At 42.7% G+C, this 19,831-nt stretch overlaps 2 protein-coding genes across 3 annotated transcripts in view; both read left to right on the forward strand.

The window, feature by feature from the left end:
- Positions 1–2,068, forward strand: part of LOC105562479 — a 4,727-nt gene extending 2,659 nt beyond the window's left edge. For both annotated transcript variants that reach the window (XM_012013349.1, XM_012013350.1), the window contains exon 2: positions 1,064–2,068. In XM_012013349.1, the coding sequence (XP_011868739.1) occupies positions 1,064–1,899 (836 nt within the window). In that variant the 3' untranslated portion in view covers positions 1,900–2,068. The remainder of the gene's footprint in view (positions 1–1,063) is intronic.
- An 8,963-nt stretch (positions 2,069–11,031) lies between these two features.
- LOC105562480 overlaps positions 11,032–19,831 on the forward strand; it is a 201,195-nt gene continuing 192,395 nt past the window's right edge. The window contains exon 1 of the mRNA XM_012013352.1: positions 11,032–11,117. Within this exon, the coding sequence (XP_011868742.1) occupies positions 11,092–11,117 (26 nt within the window). The 5' untranslated portion in view covers positions 11,032–11,091. The remainder of the gene's footprint in view (positions 11,118–19,831) is intronic.

A 19,831-nucleotide genomic window follows, 5' to 3' on the forward strand; every position in this document is an offset into this window, starting at 1 on the left:
CTTTTTCACGTCTCCGCCCTTGGAGAAAACTTACTATTTTGATCGCTGCCCTGATTTTATATTAGGAATTGTCTGATAAAGACCTTATTATATCCCGATTAAATTATCATTATATTATAATATAATGATAATTTTTTTATAAGATGTCTGACCCAAAACATATCAGGCATGTAACGTAATTCCCTACAAGGAACTTAAAAGGCAGCCTGATAAGGACCTGACTTTTCAACCCTATCAGGTTTTTAACGGGAAATTGCGTTACACTTCCTAATATGGCCCCTATCAGGGTTCCCTAACAGGACCTGACTTTGCATTAGGGCTAACCTGTCAAGGACCTTATTACAAAACTGATTCAATTTCCGCTCGGGGTCCCGCGCTATGGTTAGATCCCATGCAATGATCTTGTACTTAAAATAATCTTAAGTACAAGAGCATCGCACAGGACCTGATTATAGCACGAAACGCAACCAAAATTTCGCAAATCTGCGTTGCCCACTTAGCAAAATGTGCAAATTGGCTACGTAGTTCAATGTCCACGTTTTCAATGTCCACAGAGGGCGTATCGCATTCGCGTATCACGAAAAACGGGGCCGTGACATCTCTCAGGCTTCTCTCTGCTTACAGATAGCTAGATCAATGACAAATCTTGACTTAATCTTCTGTTCTATCCGTTTTTGTTGTCAAAAATAGGGGTTTCGTTTCCATTTGAAAATTTCAAGTTGACCTTCTAATGATCCCTAAATTTGACCCCTATATAAAGGGCCCTATTCAATTTTTGCCCGGGGGCCCCCAACATTGTAGTTACGCCACTGCTCGGCACGTCCTATATTCGTTTGCGTAAAATTATTATTTATACTCCATAATACTTGCACAGTTAACCGTTTATGAAAATACTGAGAAATTTGACACGAGCTCGTCTTCATTAAAAATCAAGAAAATATCAAAGATAAAATTTGAGCGAAGGAGCGCGTGAGGTCGTGCGGCTTTCGAGTGTATCTCATCATTTCTTACACAGTTATATAATATATGTATATAATTTCGTATAAATTATTATTTTTGTTAGAGAACAAAATTGACGGTCACATGGAAGTCAAGGTGGAACCGACCCTTCAGTGCTACGTCGAAGAGGAGCATGAGAACGGCTTTTCGAGTTTGGAGAACGCCAGCGCGATACCATCGAGCGTCGACGTGGGCGCGTTAAATCTGTGGACCAGCAAGGCCACCACCTGTCTGATCAGCCAATACAAAAAGTATCGTTCGCTGGTCGGACAATCGACGCAGATCAGGAGTCTGCGGGAGATGTTCGAGATGATATCGCTGGAGATGCAGAATTACGGGTTCTACTTCAGTCCGCAGAAATGCGAGAACAAGTGGCGGGTTCTCGAGCGCAAGTACAAGAACCTCGTGTTCCGCGAGCGGCTGAAGAAACCGGGCAGGATGCGACACTACGGACAGTGGGAGCACAAACGCGCCTTGGACGAGATCTTCAATGAGAAGAAGAGACACGTGTATCTGGAGACGAACGAGCCGCAGCCGCCGAGCGAACTGATCCAGTATCCCTTGATTCTGCCGAAGCCCAGTTGCAATCATGGCGGCGACACGCGTGGCGATCGGCAACCCGAGGATCCACTAGCGCCCGTGATCAACGAGAGAGACGGCGATACGTTGGATCACAAGCAGATCTTGACCGTATTGTTTGACAAGTTCATAGGGGAAATGGGAAAGAACTTCGCTCTGGCCGAGAAGAACAAGGAGAGGCGACACAAGGAGAAAATGGTCGTGAGACACAAGGAGTTGGAGCTGAAGAAGCAGCTTCTCAAGCTGAAGGAGCAGAAGATGGAATTGCAAAGGTGCCAAATGATTGCCGCCGCACAGAACCTGCGTTTGAATATAAAATGACGCGCACCGTACGATTTGCCGCGCGGACGCGGATATAATCTGTATATTTTACTTTAATGTAATATAAAGATTATTTTATTTGTATTTGTACGTTGCGAATGGAATAAAAATCGCTAGTTTCTTTAGCCATACGATTGTGTAAACTGATTAAAATGAAAGTTTTTCTATATTCTCGTTTCATTTCTGGCACTGTTGGCGCTTTTCTTATCGGAGTATCGTGGATTCAAACGTGTACTTCATACCTACATCTTCAGATGGCAGTACACGCTGAAAGCCGCTAGAGACCCTGTAATCAGAGCCTGGCCGTAAGAGTTTGTCAAACTCCTGCGTTACGTTCGTAGAAGAGTGAGATGGCCTATGTTTCTCTCTCACTCGCAGAAATTTGACGAACTCTTATGGCCAGTCTCTGATTGCAGGATCTCCAAAAGCCACGAGTGAATGTTATCGTTCAAAACGTGCTGGATAGCGCAAATTAGCTCGATCGCACTTTTTGTATTTAATTAAAAAAAGAAAAAGATTGTGTACATATCGTCCGTGAAATACTGCCAAAGACTAATACAATCGTCAACAGAATTTCTGATTGTCAGTGATCTCTTCATGATACGATGGCCGATCGTTGGTAATAATAATAAATAAACACTTGTTGATTCAGGATTAGTTACAAATTAGTACTTTCGAAGTTTCTCCGTCAGCAACGGGTTTTAAAGAAATTGGACAAGGCTTGCTCCAGCGACAAAGTTCCTAAACGGAATTAACATTTTCCACGTTATCATCCAAACTCGCTCGTTACTTCTTACTGCAACCGTGATGCGTACTGGGAGGGCGTTAGCGCGCAGAAAATTATTTCAATTGTGAAAAAGATTAGCCGTCTACAATGTTACACCGTTGCAACGGTGTCGCGAGTGTTTTTTCTACAACAGTTTCGATTAATAATTGAGCGATAAAAAAAATCTTATACTCTGTTTCCGTTCTTCGACGATGTACTGCATTACCAGCTACCGGTTGAGACGAACCGAACGTGGAGTGTGTTTCTTTTTATCAGTTAAAAAGAAAATTCAACAACGACGCATTATAATTAGCAGCGGAACGAAATATTTTCCAGAATTACAAATTACTTGTAAAATTCTCGCGATTATCGTCTTCGTAACAATTGTTATAGTCTCGAATAGAATTTCTTCAAGTAAGAATATGTAAGTTCTTACTAGTAAGATGCTTCTCGCACATATTTTCGATCCTCGTCGAATTAGTTAAAGAAGTGTACATAACGTCAGAAAAATCAAACGCGAATACACGCGAGAACGCCGTTTCGTTGCTCCTCGGTTGTTGTAAACGCGGACGCTCGATCGTGCCAGGTTGCGAGTGTCACCATGTATTATTTGTGTTATGCGTCCCGCTCGGACGTCTAACGACTCAATTTATAATATTAAACGCGGCATCAAAGGAATCGCGCGCCGGTTCTGCGCGCGTTACGTCTGCGCACGCTTCGTCCAACAACGACAGTTAACGCGCTGACAAAAATGAGGACGAACCCGTATAAAATTACGAACTTGTGTTTCTTTACATTACAAAAATACAGTTCAGCGTAAAAGATATATGAACGAAAGTAAATCAGGATTTATTCGTCACTTTAGTGAAATCGAATCATAATCTCTGAAATCAACACAGTTGGAAAGTTTGTGTTTTCTTGTTAAAAAATATGCCGGTTAAAATTTTTGTGTTAAATGTTTAACACAAAATGTTTAACACTCTTGTGTTAATCGACCTCAAATGTAAAATTATTAAAATAGCTGAAAAGAAATGTTGAAACAACACAACGTGTACTTATTTTTTAATCTTACGCAATACATATGCTCTATATTATTAGTAACAAGAATTATCTGTTAAAATTTGCAGAATAAAAAGTTGATTTTATTCTATAACGAACCGTCATTTATTACATCTGAAAAATGTAAAAATTACAATGTTTAAAAGTCATTTTGTCATTAAAATTATGTTAATGTTACACAAAATTTATTTAAAATCAATTTGAGATTTGTATTTATTTTGTGTTAAAATATTAACAGGCCTATTAGTGTGATTATTTAACATATCCATATCATGTTAAATTAACACAAAAATTTGTGTGGACCGTTTGGGACATCTGTTAAATTTAACACAAATGTTTCAACTGTGAAGGATTTGTTAAAAATTTTTTAATATTTCGGGTTTTCTTTACATTTTAACTTTGGTGTGTGGTGCAATAATCGTTAAATCTTTTTGTCTTATTGTTAATTAATATTGCATCGTTGAAAGGTGCGATATTAACGTAATTAAATTATATTGTCCCAATTAATTTGTCTTCGTCACAAGGTCGAAACGTTCGAACGGGGAAAATCACTTTTTGGTGTAGACGCGTGCGAGTAATAAATCGTTAATTAACGACGCAATATTGAAAATTTTATTAGGGAAATATCGTTTAATTGCGTTTTGTAAACTATGAAAACTGGTGGTTTGTAAAAACATTAACAAAAATTCCCACTGCAGCTCTTAGAACTCAACGTAGTTTTATGCACGTGCCACTTGTTGCAAAACTTTTTGCCGATTATATCCGTCAAATCTCTGTTATTGGTTCGGAGTTCTGTGGAGCGTGCAAGGGTCTTTGTCAAACTGACACAAAAAGAATTCGTACCGAGAACAGTTGGTGCACTATGCTAACGTCAATGGTATTCAGCAGGAAAGCTCACAGCAAAAATCATGACGAATTATACAATTAGATCCTATTGCGTAACGCAATTCAGTTGCCGTCCGATTTATGGTCGTTTTTGTGTCCGCTACATTAAATAACTATAGATTTTATCGACGGTTAACTTAATTTCCGACGAAGTTATAATGTGCGGTCAGTTAATAATCGAACGGTGCACCGTTCGATTATTAATTAACGGATAATCACTTTTTCATGAATTTATGATTCTGATTATCGATAAATATTCTATATACATTTTTCATGAAAATGCATAATAATTTCCCTCACTAAAATCTCGTATTTTAGGCAGCGATTATGAAGAATTATTACGATCTACATTAAATAAAGTTATTATTTTGCTCAATCACTTAAATTCATAAATATTGAATTAGAAATAATTAGGTTAAACATTTATGTATAAAATAAGAAACGACAATTCTCGACTATGAACACCGCCCTGTCGTTTCACACGGTACAAGATCTAATTTCTGCTAACCACGACGGTACAGCCAACGGATAATTTCCGTTAAATTCATTTTTCCAACTAACAGCGACATTGCTACAATCCATTTCATTAAAAATTTCTCCGTAACTGGGTGAAAAATTATTTAAATGAACATTTTCCATTGCGAGCTTCGTTTGAACGCGGGCTCTTTGCGGCGTCAACAAATTTTACACACGCAACGGCGTACCGGGGAATCTGCGCAATTTTTTTAAATGAAACCAACGTCTCCCCATAAAAAATCCCGTGTTTGTCCCAATTTGCCGTCTTAGCTTCGAGACATCGCGCACGCCGAAATTTATGTGTTTAGATATCGAGGCAATCCGTTGCGTTCTTTGTCGTCCTCCCTCGCTAAAACGAAAACGCCGCGGTCTTCCGAGGAGAGACCAGCGAGCTCCGTTATCGCTTCGAAGCGATACAAGCGCGAATATAGCCGCGAGTACTCGCTCGGGTCTTCACGAGGGCGTCGAACGTCGCGATCGTTCGGGATTAAGCGTCCCGTGTGCACCGCGCGTATGTACGTGACGTCGAGCGGCGACGACACGAGACGACGAAGACGACAAAGGGTACGCGCAATTTTATAAAGCGTCGCGAGTGCTTTTCGTGAAAAAATCGGTGGAACCGGTTACACCCGCTCACCTCACGCTCTCGCGCACACGCGTACACAGCCTACTTTACTGTTTACGCGAGAACACGCGCAGGTGCGTACATACCCGCGTGCGCGCCTTCCGTTGCTCCGCCCGATAACGAACAACGGATCTATGGTGTCCAAGGGGCTAGGGCTGCGCGGGGAAAACGCCGTTTAAGCCAACGGCACCGCGATATTGTTTTTTTTTCCCGCTGCTGCTTCCCAATGCCCCGGTTTTTCACTGAGAACCCCGGCCGGAAATAATTCTATAAAATTCTACAAAACTATATACAATATAACTGCCGGAATCTGAGACATTCTACGTAAATTTTAAGTGTTACAAAACTCAACATGAAAATGCTAGAATTTTGCAATATTCTACGAGCAAGCGGATGTTTTAATTCTTTAAGATTTTGTTGTTTCTCAAATTTTTACAACTGGTAAAGTTTTGTAGAAATTTTTACAAAATTGTACATTTTCATGAAATACTACTTGCGATAATTTCTCGATTTGAGAACATTGTAATTTGTGATACTATTTCGTAGATACTTTTACAAAAAAAAATTAATGTTTCAACGAAGATACAAAAATTTCTACAAATTTCTATTTCAAGTCAATTTTTGCAGTTGTTTATAGAAATTTTTTCCGCCAGGGAAGAGACAGTCGACTGAACTCCGGTTAACAATTAACCAGAAAATGAAAGACCCGGTCTTAAGATCGAGATTATCACTGAAAACAGTTGCAAGTGTAGCACTGAATTATTTTTCACTTAATAATTCAGTGCTAAATTCATACGGGGGCGGATTGAAAAGTTTTGAGCCTCAACATGAATATGGCAGTACTTGACGTCGTCACTTCAGTACTGCGACTGTACATGCTTTGAAGGACACTTCTGAAAATTTCAGCCATTTTGGACTCTCGGCTGTTGCACGACAGTCGTTTGTGTCAGTGGATGTTAGTATTTTCGTATACATGGAAAAATCGAATATCGGGTCAAAATTCACGAATTGCAGGTCGAACTGACTGACCACCCCCCGTATTCACCAGATCTAGTCCGCAATGACTCTTCTCTGTTTCCTAAAACTCGAAGTTTGGCTCGGAGGGCAGAAATTTTCGTCGAACGAGGAGGTTACAGCATCTGCAGATGCCTATTTTCCAGAGCAAGACGCCAATTATTATTTGGACGGGTTAAAACCGTTGGAGCGCCGCTGGATTAAGTGGATCGACTTAAAAGAAGACTGTGTCGAAAACTAAAAGACGACCTAAAGATGTCTTTTAGACATGCGTGCTGTATGGGCGAGTTTGAGCGAGAAAAATAGTTTCTATGTCAGGCTGAAAACTTTTCAACCCACCCTCGTAACGTGAATCAATTCGCTGTTTTCAGTGATAATTCACTGATTGACTTTTAGAGGGTGGATTGCTTGCAAGAGCCAATAAGGATGCAGAGTTTTAGACCAGGTGACGTAAGGCTAAATCCTGATTGGCTGCCGCGGAAAATTCAATAGGAAAAATAGTATCGTGTGCCGTTGATTTTAGATCGGATTGCAGAAATCCTGTCGTAATCTCGAATAGTTTTTGATACTGTGCGCATTTTAATATATATTTTATATCTGTGTGTATTTCCAATTGTTTTTCGCGTTTTACATAAAATCGGGAATACAGTTTTATCTTGCGCTCTGATACAAATTATAGATTGTTCAAAGAATCTTAAGCGAGCGACGTTTTAAAAGGTAACAACGGTAGTAATTTTAACGTTTTTCGTTTTAAGCGTGGAAGAAATGATCGCAAGACGGTTTTTTGTATTATTTATTATGAAATAATATACACTTGGAATCACCGATGCTTTTTCCCCACATGAATTTGTGCACACATCGACACACTTACACATTTTGCATTTACATACATGAAAAATGTATACGTATTCTACCCGTGCCTAAATTCATGTGAGAGACATCAGTAATTCCTAGTGTGTACAATTTCGCCTTGATTTTCCTTGAAAAGGATAATATACACTCGCCGCACCATTTCGTTCGCGGGAATATATTAGTCGAAAAATGCAGCGACAATTTTATCCATGGAATGAAAAAAAAATACGGAGAATTATTTCAATTACAATTGCCCTTTTTACAAAAATAAATATCACTTTCGGCAACACAAAGGAATAAAAAAATTAAACTTTTTTACGATACGCCAATATAATTCGCTGTTTTATTAGCGTGTTTCATGCTGGACGGTTCAAACTGTGAGAAAGTTACGCTTAATTGCCTCCGATTGATTCACAAACTCAAGTCTTTGACTTGATATGAACTTTCCATGCAAGACCAGGGTTGAAATAGTTATTTTATAAAAGTATTTAGTTACAGTTACAGTTTTTTCGCAAAAAATGTAACTAGTTACAATCACAAGGTACCAGTTTGGAAAAGTAACGCGTTACAGTTACTCAAAAAGTAACGAATCGTTACTGTGCAGTTACTGTCTTGCAATGAAAATAAAAATATCAAATTTGAATAGTGAAGCGTCAATAAAGGCGTCTATGCGCGAATGCAAGGCCTATAAATGCGATCTGCGGAGGTTTAAAAAATATATAATTAAATTAGTTGCTAGTTATCGAAAAAATGTAACCGAGTTACGTTACAGTTACAGATGGAGAGAAACAAAGTTGAGTTACAGTTACCAAAATTAAGTAACGACAACTGTTACAAGCACACGGGGGGAGTTTTTTTCTTATCTTAAAATTTTCCCTTGAAAACCACGTAATCGCGGGACGACGTGGCATTTTCAACAACTTTATGACAGTTTTTGAAAATGTTACCATACATTTTACTTATAGTAAAACGTGACATTTCCAACTTTATGAGAGCTTTTGCAAACGTCATCATACATTTTACCAGTGAAATGTGACATTTCCAAAAGCTCCCATAAAATTCCCCGAAATTTCACGTCGATTACACGATCTTCGGGATAAAGTTTAAGACTTAAAGACCCGAAGAATTCAATTTTAAGCGAAGCTTCCCGCCGCGTAACGAGTTACTTCGCAGCCCTGTGCGAGACCACGATAACGTTAAACGGGGCCAAGCGACGGCGCGCGTCGCGCGCGAAAAACCGAATGCCTTCAATTTCGATCTCGAGTCCACTCGCTGCCCGCCTCGCCCGACTCCCGGCTCCGAGCGCGAGTAGCGGGGCGCCGGCGCGCGCGCGCTACGGGCCTGGGCGCTGCGAGCAACGGTGCGGAGGTGGTCGGGCCGTCCAGTCGAGCCGCGACAGCCGAGCGGTGTATACGTTTTGCGTAGCGTCGCGCGCCTCGCGATAAACCAACGTACGTCGGTCGCGGGAAGAAAGAAAGCGAGAAAGAGGGAGGGAGATTCGGCCGGACTCGCGTACGCGCGCGTCTTTCGGCGCTGGGGAACGAAACGTGCGACGAAAAGGGAGCGGGCGAGTGTGCCGGCTTGCGGGTCGGCGTCCCGCACGTGCTTTCTCGTTGGTGAATCCGGGTCCGGGTCGAGAGGCCGCCGGGGGTTCCCGGGCGTCCCCGTGCGCCTCGAGTGCGCGCGGGACACGTGAGAGCGTTCGAACAGCGCGACCAACGGTTGTTTGTTTACGAACCGCAAGTGGCGCCCCGCGCGTCTTCCCGCCCCTCGCGCGCGCTCAGTGCTTTCTCCCGGCCGGGCGGGAAGTCGAGGGTCCCGGTGGTTAAACTGTGCGTCGCAAAGTGAGGGGGGGGGGATCGCGATCCCCCGATCGTCGCGGATCCCGCGGAGACGTCGAGCGCGGGGGAGTAGACGCGGCGGAGTGAGACAAAGGGAGGTGCGCGCCAGGTCGAAAATCCGACGCTCCGCGCCACCTGTCGCCGCTGGTATCGCGCGCGCGCGCGCGCGCGAAGGCGTACGCCTCAACCAACGTTTCGAATCGGCGCGAAGAGAGGAATCACCGTTGGATTGGAAAACGCCGCTGCCGTTCGAAACGCGCGCGGGCGCGCGTTTTACTCGGGCGATCGCGTCGCGGCGCGTTGCGCTGGCCGGCCACCGTCTAAGTAACAGTACTTGCCCGCGCACGGCGGAATAAAGCCTCTTTCCGTGGAACGGGACCCACCGCCGCGCGCGCTCTCCACCGTGCGCCGCCGGCTCCGCTCTCTCTCTCTCTCCTCTCCTCGGCGCGCGGCGCCCGTCACTGCTATCGTCCGTCCGCGAAGCGGTCCGGCCGGTCGGTCGGGCACGAGGGAGCCCTCTCGTCGAAACCAGTCCTCGCGTACGCACGCCGGACTCCACACGTACACGGAGAGGCCGAGGCGGCGGCCCGGCCCCTGCGGCGTGCCTTCCGCACCTGCTCGCGAGCGTTTTCGGCGGCCGGCGCGCGGCAAGAGAGAGAGAGCGAGTGAGCGAGCATTGTCGTCGTCGAGGCCGGCAGTTTCGCAAACGCGCGCCAGGGAGGAAGATCGGAGCTCGTTTGGAATCGGGGGGCGGGAGCGCGGGCAGGTGTCGCAGGCCGCGCGCCGCTTTACGAAGGCGTCGGCGGGGGAGCCGGCAGGTTAGCGATCCCGTCTCCGTTGGCGCGGGCGAGCGCGATGCTCGCGTCGGCGCGCGACGCCCCGGCGGCCGCGCGCGCGCGCGCCGCCCGAACCGAGTGATGCGCGAGGGCGCGTGTGCGATCCCGGCGCCCGCCGTCGTGCCGATTCGCGGCCGGTAGCGCGAGCGAGGAGGTCGACGCCGGAAGTGGCCGCCTGGACGAACCGTCGGTGCTGCACGGAGGTGCCGCATAGGTGCAGTCGCGGAGGAAGATCGGATCCGGAAAAGTAGCGAGCCGGGGAAGATCGATCTGCGGAAGACAGCGTTGCGCCCGAAGGGGAATGGATCTCGGCAAAATCGGAGGTTAACCCGCGAGAAAGAGGGCAGAGGAGGAGGAGAGGACGACGGGTTTGCCTTTCTCGCCGCTCGCGAGCCAAGTTTCTCGGTCGCCCGCGAGTCCCACTGATCTAATTCGATACCTCGCGATACACCTCGGCCGAAGGCGTCGACGGGGAACGCGCCGCGGACTCGGTCAAGTTCGCGTCTCCGTTCGCACCTCGGCGAAGGGGAGAGAGAGCGAGGTCTCGAGTGCCGGGCGTCGGGTGGCTTACCCGAGGGAGTCGCCGCGAGTGTCATTCAAGTGCGCGCGCGGAGATCCCTCCACGTTCCGGTCGGACCGGAGCGGCGACGAACCACCGTTTCGATTTCGCGGCCGGTCACCACCGGACCCGCCGAGGCAGCGGCCGGGGCGGAAGGCGCGAGGACGAAGGGGACGGACGGAGGAGGAGGAGGAAGAAGAAGACGCCATTTGGAGCGGGAGACGGGGCGCCCATCGAGGATGAAGACCACACAGCGGGCTCTAAGGTGAGTCCCGCGTCCACGGCTGCCGAGCGTCTCGTCTCGGCGACCGTTTACCGTACATTCGCGCTGCGTGCCCGACGATAACAGTACGCACCGGCGCGGCGGCGGCGGCTGTTGCCTTCGTAACGAACGGCCCGTTGTTCCGTGCCGCCGTAATGAGCCGCACGTGCCGTTGTAAAATACGGGAGAGGCGAGGGAGCACGCGCGGGGCCTGGATTCCGCGAGGCCTCTCTCGCGAGCCGCTTCTTCCGTTCCACGAGCCACCGCGAGCGCGGCGGCGGCGGAGGGGCAGGGGGGAGGGGGAGGGTACGTTTTCCTCGTTGCTCGAAATCTCTCGAAAGTCTCGTTCGAATCGCGATTAAAGGCGACCGGATTTCTAAACTGCAACGCGGGAGGCGCGCGCGTTCGGGCGGCTCGGAGCGATCCTCGTTCGAAGCCTTGATCCACAACGTGCTCTTGGCGTCTGGAAACGTGCGATTTTATGGGGAATTAAGTCGCGAGTCCGCAGGTATCTGTAGACTGGCCAAAGAACTTTGAGCGAGCGACGTTTTGAGAAGGTAACAGTTGGTAGCGTTTTCTGTTTTAAGTGTGGAAGAAAAATCGATTGCACGGCATTTTTTCGTATTTATTACGGCTGAGGTTGAACGAGTGCATTGTTCTATTTGTTTTATATTGGTTTTATATTTGTTTTAACTGGAACAAGTATATCATTCTATTTTATTTGCGGGGGGAGAGAAGTTTTTCCTGAAATGTATCCTGAAAATCACGTAATCGTGGGACGACGTGGCATTTCGGAGAATTTCATGAGTTTTTGGAAACGTCACGTTTTACTAGTAAAATGTATGGTAACATTTCGAAAAGGTCTCATAAAATTGAAAATGTCACATTTTACTAGTAAAATGTATGGTAACATTTCCAAAAACTCTCGTAAAGTTCTTCAAAGTCCCACGTTGTCCCACGATTACGTAATTTTTAGGGTAAATTTTAAGAGAAAATTGTTTCCGTGTATAAACATATCAAAACGCAAATTTATCTACCGATTGTCCAAAGAATCTTCAGCGAGCGACGTTTTAAAAATAACCAGTAATCTTAACAGTTTTTGTTAATAATTGCAAAACGTTTTATCCTATTCATTACGGCTGAAGTGGAATAAGTGCAAAGAAGTCCCGTTTATTTTAATTGAAATAAGTTCGTCGTTTTATTTTACATAGGCAAGTCGAGTTTAAACAACAATTCGTCAGCCTGCGCGAATTTTTAAAACGAATTCTTGGCTACGAAACAGAATGTTTCTAGACGGAAAGACCAAATTGTAGTTTACTAGAAACGATAAAACGCGCGCTTCGCGCGCGCAGTTTGTGATCAAGCATTGTATATTTTTAAGAATTTGTATACACGCGAAGAAGTAATTGTATGCGCAACGTCAATTTAAAATAAAAAGTAATTGGTCACTCACTGATACGGTTCGCAACAGCAAAGTTGTACATCGCTAACTATACATGTTAAACTGTAACAATACAAAAATGTATACGATTATTATAGACTATTTATGCAAAATCGAAACTATTGTATTAAATATACTTTATATTTTATATTTTTGAAAATGGGTATTTATTAAAACAATTATATAGAATACTGAAAGTCTTCCTTTTAAATATGAACTCACAAAATTTTATACGTACACTGAAAAAAATTTCTGGTTGAATATGGACGAATCAGATAATTCCTTTAGGATTTACCAGAATTTCTGTAGGATTACAGGAATTCTGGTAAATCCTAAAGGAATTCTGGTAAATCCTAAAGGAATTATCTGATTCGTCCATATTCAACCAGAAATTTTTTTCAGTGTATGGTTTTGTTTCTATTACAACACTTATTCGAATGCTCGTTGGAATCATTTGAATAAATAAAATAAAAGCACAGAACAGATGATTCATTTTGCACAAGTAGCAAATAACAAAAATGTAAGACACTTACCTTACGATTTCTCTGCCGTTGCCCGATGCCGCCTAGGCCTGCTCCTCCTCTGAGATTTTCTTGTTGCACTTACACTCACAGCACTCGCTCGCGAAAATCGATCGCGCGAAATTTCGGACACTCCCGTATGCGATGTAAAATACCGTGAAATGCAGTAAGCGACGTTCTTTACTTCCTGCCCGTTCGAGTTGCACAGAACGACAGAGCGAATTACAGCGCGAACGCCGAAGTCGCACAAATATCTCTCTCTTCCCGAAAATGGAACAGATTACACGAAATCGATAGATAGTTAAAAGCGCGGTGCGTAAATGAGATGTAACCGCGACAACGTACCACGGTTTACTTTCATATTTTAGATGAGTTAGTCTCGTAAAATATCCGTATACACGTTAAGCAAGAGCCGTCGCCTCAACGCGCAATTCGTTTCTCATTACAAGTTGTAGAAACTTAATAATTAATCTAGTAGCGTTACTTGTCACTGATAAAAATGTACAAATCAATAGCGTTTTATCCTTACATTCTTCACGATCGAGTCTTGGAAACCGACAACGCAAAAACAATACCACGCACGGAGCGACTCGCGCCACTGCTTGCCGGCTCGACGTTCGGCGAGCGAATGATAAAGCGCGTCGACCTTCAGGTACACGATGGCACGCAAAAACGTCGTACGTCACCGCGCCGAGTGAAAAACAACAAAAAAACGTTGAGAATTCGTTGGCCCATCTACGTAATGGAAAATTCCGTACTTATCACTCGCTCGCCGAACGTCGAGCCGGCAGGCAGCAGCGAGAGTTGTTCCGTGCGTGATATTATTTTTACGTTACCGATTTCCAAGACTCGATCGCGAAGAATGTAGGGATAAAACGCTATTGATTTGTACATTTTTATCAGTGACAAGTAACGCTACTAGATTAATTATTAAGTTTCTACAACTTGTAATGAGAAACGAATTGCGCGTTGAGGCGACGGCTCTTTATTAACGTGTACATGGATATTTTACGAGACTAACTCATCTAAAATATGAAAGTAAACCGTGGTACGTTGTCGCGGTTACATCTCGTTTACGCACCGCGCGTTTAACTATCTATCGATTTCGTGTAATCTGTTCCATTTTCGGGAAGAGAGAGATATTTGTGCGACTTCGGCGTTCGCGCTGTAATTCGCTCTGTCGTTCTTCGCAACTCGAACGGACAGGAAGTAAAGAACGTCGCTTACTGCATTTCACAGTATTTTACATTTCGCGTACGGGAGTGTCCGAAATTTCGCGCGATTGATTTTCGCGAGCGAGTGCTGTGAGTGTAAGTGTAACAAGAAAATCTCAGAGGAGGAGCAGGCCTAGGCGGCATCGGGCAACGGCAGAGAAATCGTAAGGTAAGTGTCTTACATTTTTGTTATTTGCTACTTGTGCAAAATGAATCATCTGTTCTGTGCTTTTATTTTATTTATTCAAATGATTCCAACGAGCATTCGAATAAGTGTTATAGACAAAACCATACGTATATAAAATTTTGTGAGTTCATATTTAAAAGGAAGACTTTCAGTATTCTATATAATTGTTTTAATAAATACCCATTTTTTAAATATAAAATATAAAGTATATTTAATACAATAGTTTCGATTTTACATAATTAGTCTATAATAATCGTATACATTTTTGTATTGTTACAGTTTAACATATATGTATAGTTAGCGATGTACTACTTTGCTGTTGCGACTCGTATCAGTGAGTGACATATTACGTTTTATTTTAAAGTGACGTTGCGCATATAATTACTTCTCTCTCTCTCTCTCTCTCTCTTCGCGTGTGTACAAATTCTTAAAAATACACAATGCCTGACCACAAATAGCGCGCGCGAAGCGCGCGTTTTGTCATGTCTAGTATTTCTAAACTGTAAACCTTCATTTACTCTGAACCTAAAAGAAAAGTGAAGCACATCGCGCTTCGAGAAAATCACTCGGCATCGCATTCGCGCTGAGTAACATCTCTTTTTTAGTAAGGGACAAGCGCGCGTCATTTGCTCTCTCTAAAAATTCGCATGGTTTGACAGCTGCAAATGACACGACTGAAGTATGTCGTATCGCACAAGCGAGACAGCCAATCAGCATCGCGGAAAAGCGGCAACAATACTTCGAGATATGCGACTAATCGACTTACATGCCTTTTTTAAAAGTGGAGACTTGCGAGACGAACGCAACGAAAGAGATTCGTATAAACTAAAGTTATCGTTTGCAATTGCAACCTGAGGAAAGCGAAGATTTTGCACACCGCGCCGTCATACAAGCTGAACAATCTATCTTCCATCCGTCTTATCGTTCGGCTCATTCGAAGGATATCTGAATGCGCGCGGTTTTCTTGGCGATTAACACAGTCGCGAATAATTGATCGCGAGGCCAGCGACGCCTCTCTCGTGTTACGCTCTATCAATTACGGAATTCGTTTTCGATACTTATCGCACGGCCCGAGATCTAATTGGAGAAGACAGCGCTCAATAATTAACAAATCCGGGATGATTTAGCAATGGCTGCGTGCCCGCCAGTCCCTCACGTGCGACGCGACGGGGGTAATAACGTACGGCGCGTCAGGGCGGCTCATTTTGATAATTATTTATTTTCGTTAAAATAAACTAGCCACGTCGTAATAATTGGCCGCCAATCAAAGTAATTACGCGTTGCTGTAACGCTCGCGAAACGACTCGACGCCTATGGAGCTTATGCGTTACTTTTTGTTACCGTATGTAGGACTCGGGACGCTTCTCTTTCTCTCTCTCTCTCTTTCTCTTTTCTCCCTCATTGCGCAAGTTAATTTAAGCACGTTTAAAACGACCGGTCGGTCGCTGCGCGGCTAACTTCTTACTTTTATATCCCGAACGTTTATTCCGCCGTATATCTCACCGTCGATCATTTCGCCCATTCCTCTCTTACGCGGCGACGGTACTATCGTAGAGAGATATAAACGTCGATCGTTCATAAGGCAAACGCCGGTGACGATAAAGGGCAGCTTAATACTCTCAGATGTGCCAACGATAATAATCTTGTAGCCTTTCCCGCGAGAATCGTAATTTTATCGCGGAAAGTGGAGGGGGGGAAGGGGAGGGGCGAGGGGATGAGCACGCGGGTGAAATGAAAATTTGAAAATTGATGGAACCCCCTTCTATACACCCTCAGATTTCTGTTACTGAAACAAACATATTCTTGACGCATTTGTATTTCTCACAACCTCACTTAAAATAGAACAATATCCAAATGAAAGCAATAATTCTTGTTCTCTATCGAATTAGAAAAGATTGACTTACTATATATCGAGACAAGAGTAACTTATATAAATGTAAGTTTGTATATTCTTGCGTTCGGAATAAATTTTCCCTCCACCATCTTGCAGCGCGCGAAGTTGGCACCGCGATATTCGACAAAAGACGAGACGTACCATCGTTTTATTCTAGATTTTAGAATTTTTCATTTAAGATTAAAATATTCCTTTCTATATAATAAATATGATTGGCCCTATATCGATCCTATTTTGATACATTAAAGTGTAATAGCATTGAATCCGGAAATTTTTTCTGTGGGTGCATCATTGGTGAGAGATTTGTCATAAAAATTTTAGAAAATGATTTTGCGAAATACATTGAGAGTGATGGGTTTACACGGAGAAAAGTATCTCTTAAAATTTACCCTGAAAATCATGTAATCGTGAAACAATATGGCATTTTGAACAACTTTTTGAGAATTTTTTAAACTTTTATCATACATTCTACTGGTAAAATGTATGGTAAAATTTCAGAAAATTCTTCGAAATGCCATGTTGTCCCAAGATTACATATTTATCAGGATAAATTTTAAGAGAAAATTCTCCCCGTGCACTGGCCTGCACACCCTCAGAAAGAATTTCTGTTACCGAGACAAAAATATTCTTGACGCATTTATATTTCTCACAACCTTATTTGGCATAAAAATAGCATAAGACAATATAAAAATAAAATCAATAATTCTTATTCTCCTCTATCGAATTGAAAAAGATTGACTTACTATATTGAGAAAAGAGTAACTTATATAAATGTAAGTTTATATATTCTTGCGTTTAGAATAAATTTTCCTTCCATCTTGCAACGCACGAGGTTGGCACCGCGATATTCGACAAAAGACGAGACATACTATCATTTTATTCTAGATTAAAAAGTTTTTAATTTTAAATTAAAGTATTCTTTTCTCTATAATAAATATGATTGGCGCTACATCGATCCTGTTTTATGATACGTTCAAGTGTAATAGCATTGGATCCGGAAATTTTTTTCTGTGGGTAAAGGAATGTCGCGTATTTATGATCGCTGAGTTTATACAGATTTCCAAATACTCGTAAATCGAATAATAGGTACACGTATCGAGGTACAGAGAGCGACGTCATTCGTTTCCGAATAATTATTTGACGAGATATTTTTATTTCGATGAAATATCATTACCGCTGGATGTGACGAGCGAATTTAAAGACCTCCGATGCGTGCGAGTCTCCTGAGAATTAGCAGTTTGCATTCGGAAATTTTAATGTTGTTCCTCGCGAATGGATTGCTTAAATCAACAGAGTCGAATATTTGACTTTTACGAAGTTGACACTTTATGCTCGAAATTTCAATGTAATATGCAGAATTTTTATTCCGGGGTGGAGCGGTTTAAAACTCCTGATATATTCCAGAAAGAATGCGGCAATTGAGTGAAAAATAACAAGTAAAAAATAACAGTAACAGTAAACAAAAATTAAGTAAAAATAAATCGAGTGAATGTAAAATTGGTACTTTACATCTTAATAAGATGAGAATTGGCCAAAATTTTCCTATTTCAGTAAGCATTAGTTTAAATTGGAATATAGGTTTTCAGGCATTATTTACAATGCCAGAGGAAACGACAAATTTCTGGAAATTATTTTTAATCTTGCGGAAACATGAGCAATTTTCGATTAAGAATTATAAAATCGATTTTTTTTATTTCGAATGTTAATCGGGAACGTTAATTTCCTTTAAAATGCGTATTAGAAATGTCTGTACATTTCATTAAGAATTAATTAGAATTCACGTTGTCGATATCGTTACCTTGGAAACGGCGAATGTGCTCGTAGCCCGTGATTGACGACAGAAGCAGATCGATCTCGTTACGAAAGAATTCTTTTAACAAAGCATCGCATTGTGATTACAAATTCACCGTCCGGCGACTCTTGCGGTGCTGTTTTCAATAAACAATACGAAGTATGGTCGCAATATCAAGGCTTTTATTGAACGCTACGTCGGCGAAATTCAAGGCGGATCAGAGGGATTCAAGTCGGCGCAGTGTTTGAGTTCAGATTTCAATACTGCAAACCATCTCACAATGTACTTATGGAAACAAAAGCACGATTGGCGTAAGATGATTTTTCTGCACCTGTAAACACGGGAAGCTCTCGCCGATATGAAATATTTTGCTGTACAGTATTAAAATATTAATAGAAAACTAGGGACACACGGAATTCTCTCTCAACATTTGTCCCGAAAATCGTGTAATCGTGGGACAACATGGCATTTTGAAGAACATTTATTACATTTTATTAGTAAAATTTCAAAGTCATTCTTCGAAATGTCGCGTTGCCCCACGATGACATGATTTTCAGGATCAATTTTCAGAGAAAATTCTCTTATCGAACAGAGGTATCGATGACTTGTTGCTCCATCCGCCTAATATACCACAAATGACATAAAAAAATTGTCATTCGTAATAAATGCAATAATTTTAGCAGCAATAAAATTCAATAGAACTTACATATTACGTTTGATATAACAAAAACGATAAGTTACAAATAAGATAGTATAAAAATATCTTTGTGTGCGCACCGGGATTTTCGCATAATATTCGGATAATCAAAAAATATGTGAAAAGCCCAATGAAGGGAACGAGCCATGTGAAGGTGACAGAACGACGACGTATATTTGAGAGCACAAAACAAGAATCGCGAGCGTTTCTCAAATATACAGGGTGAGTCTTTCCATATCCGACAAAATTTTTGAGAAGGTAGAACGGATCGAGATGAACGAAAAAGTCCTGTACCATTTTGCAATTTTCGTAATAGTTAACGAGTAATTAATTATGAAAAATCGTTGTCTTAGGTCGGCCTACCGCCCAATTCGAGCGCGTGGCGAGATGTGCGCATAGCAATATCGATCGCCGGGCGGTCACATCTTGCCACGCGCTCGAATTGGGCGGTAGGCCGGCCTAAGAAAACGATTTTTAATAATTAATTACTCGTTAACTATTACGAAAATTGCAAAATGGTACAGGACTTTTCCGTTCATCTCGATCCGTTTTATCTTCTCAAAAATTTTGTCGGATATGGAAAGACTCACCCTGTATAAATATCCATTGTTATATTTAGCGTAATTTGTTGATGATATCATTACTTTTGTGGAGAAGATAGTTTTGTAGAGAAGATACTTTTGTAGAGAAGATTTTTGTAGAGACAATATTTTTGAAAAGGTATTTTTGGATTGTCTAAACCGCGGGCAACGGGTGTCCGCGGGCGCCCAGCCGGCGGGCATGCCCCCACTTCAATCATCGCCCCACCACGTTTAAAACGATTTAGTTTAGTTGGTGCCATTTGATGATATCATTACTTTTGTAGAGAAGATAGTTCTGTGGTGAAGATATTTTTGTAGAGATGCAAAAAAGATAGAGTAACAATATATATTCCGTCGTTGGAGCTTATACTTGGTGCTTTTTTACCTTTT

This window comes from Vollenhovia emeryi, unplaced genomic scaffold, assembly GCF_000949405.1.
Source record: "Vollenhovia emeryi isolate VEMERY1.0 unplaced genomic scaffold, V.emery_V1.0 DF939187.1, whole genome shotgun sequence".
Lineage (NCBI taxonomy): Eukaryota > Metazoa > Arthropoda > Insecta > Hymenoptera > Formicidae > Vollenhovia > Vollenhovia emeryi.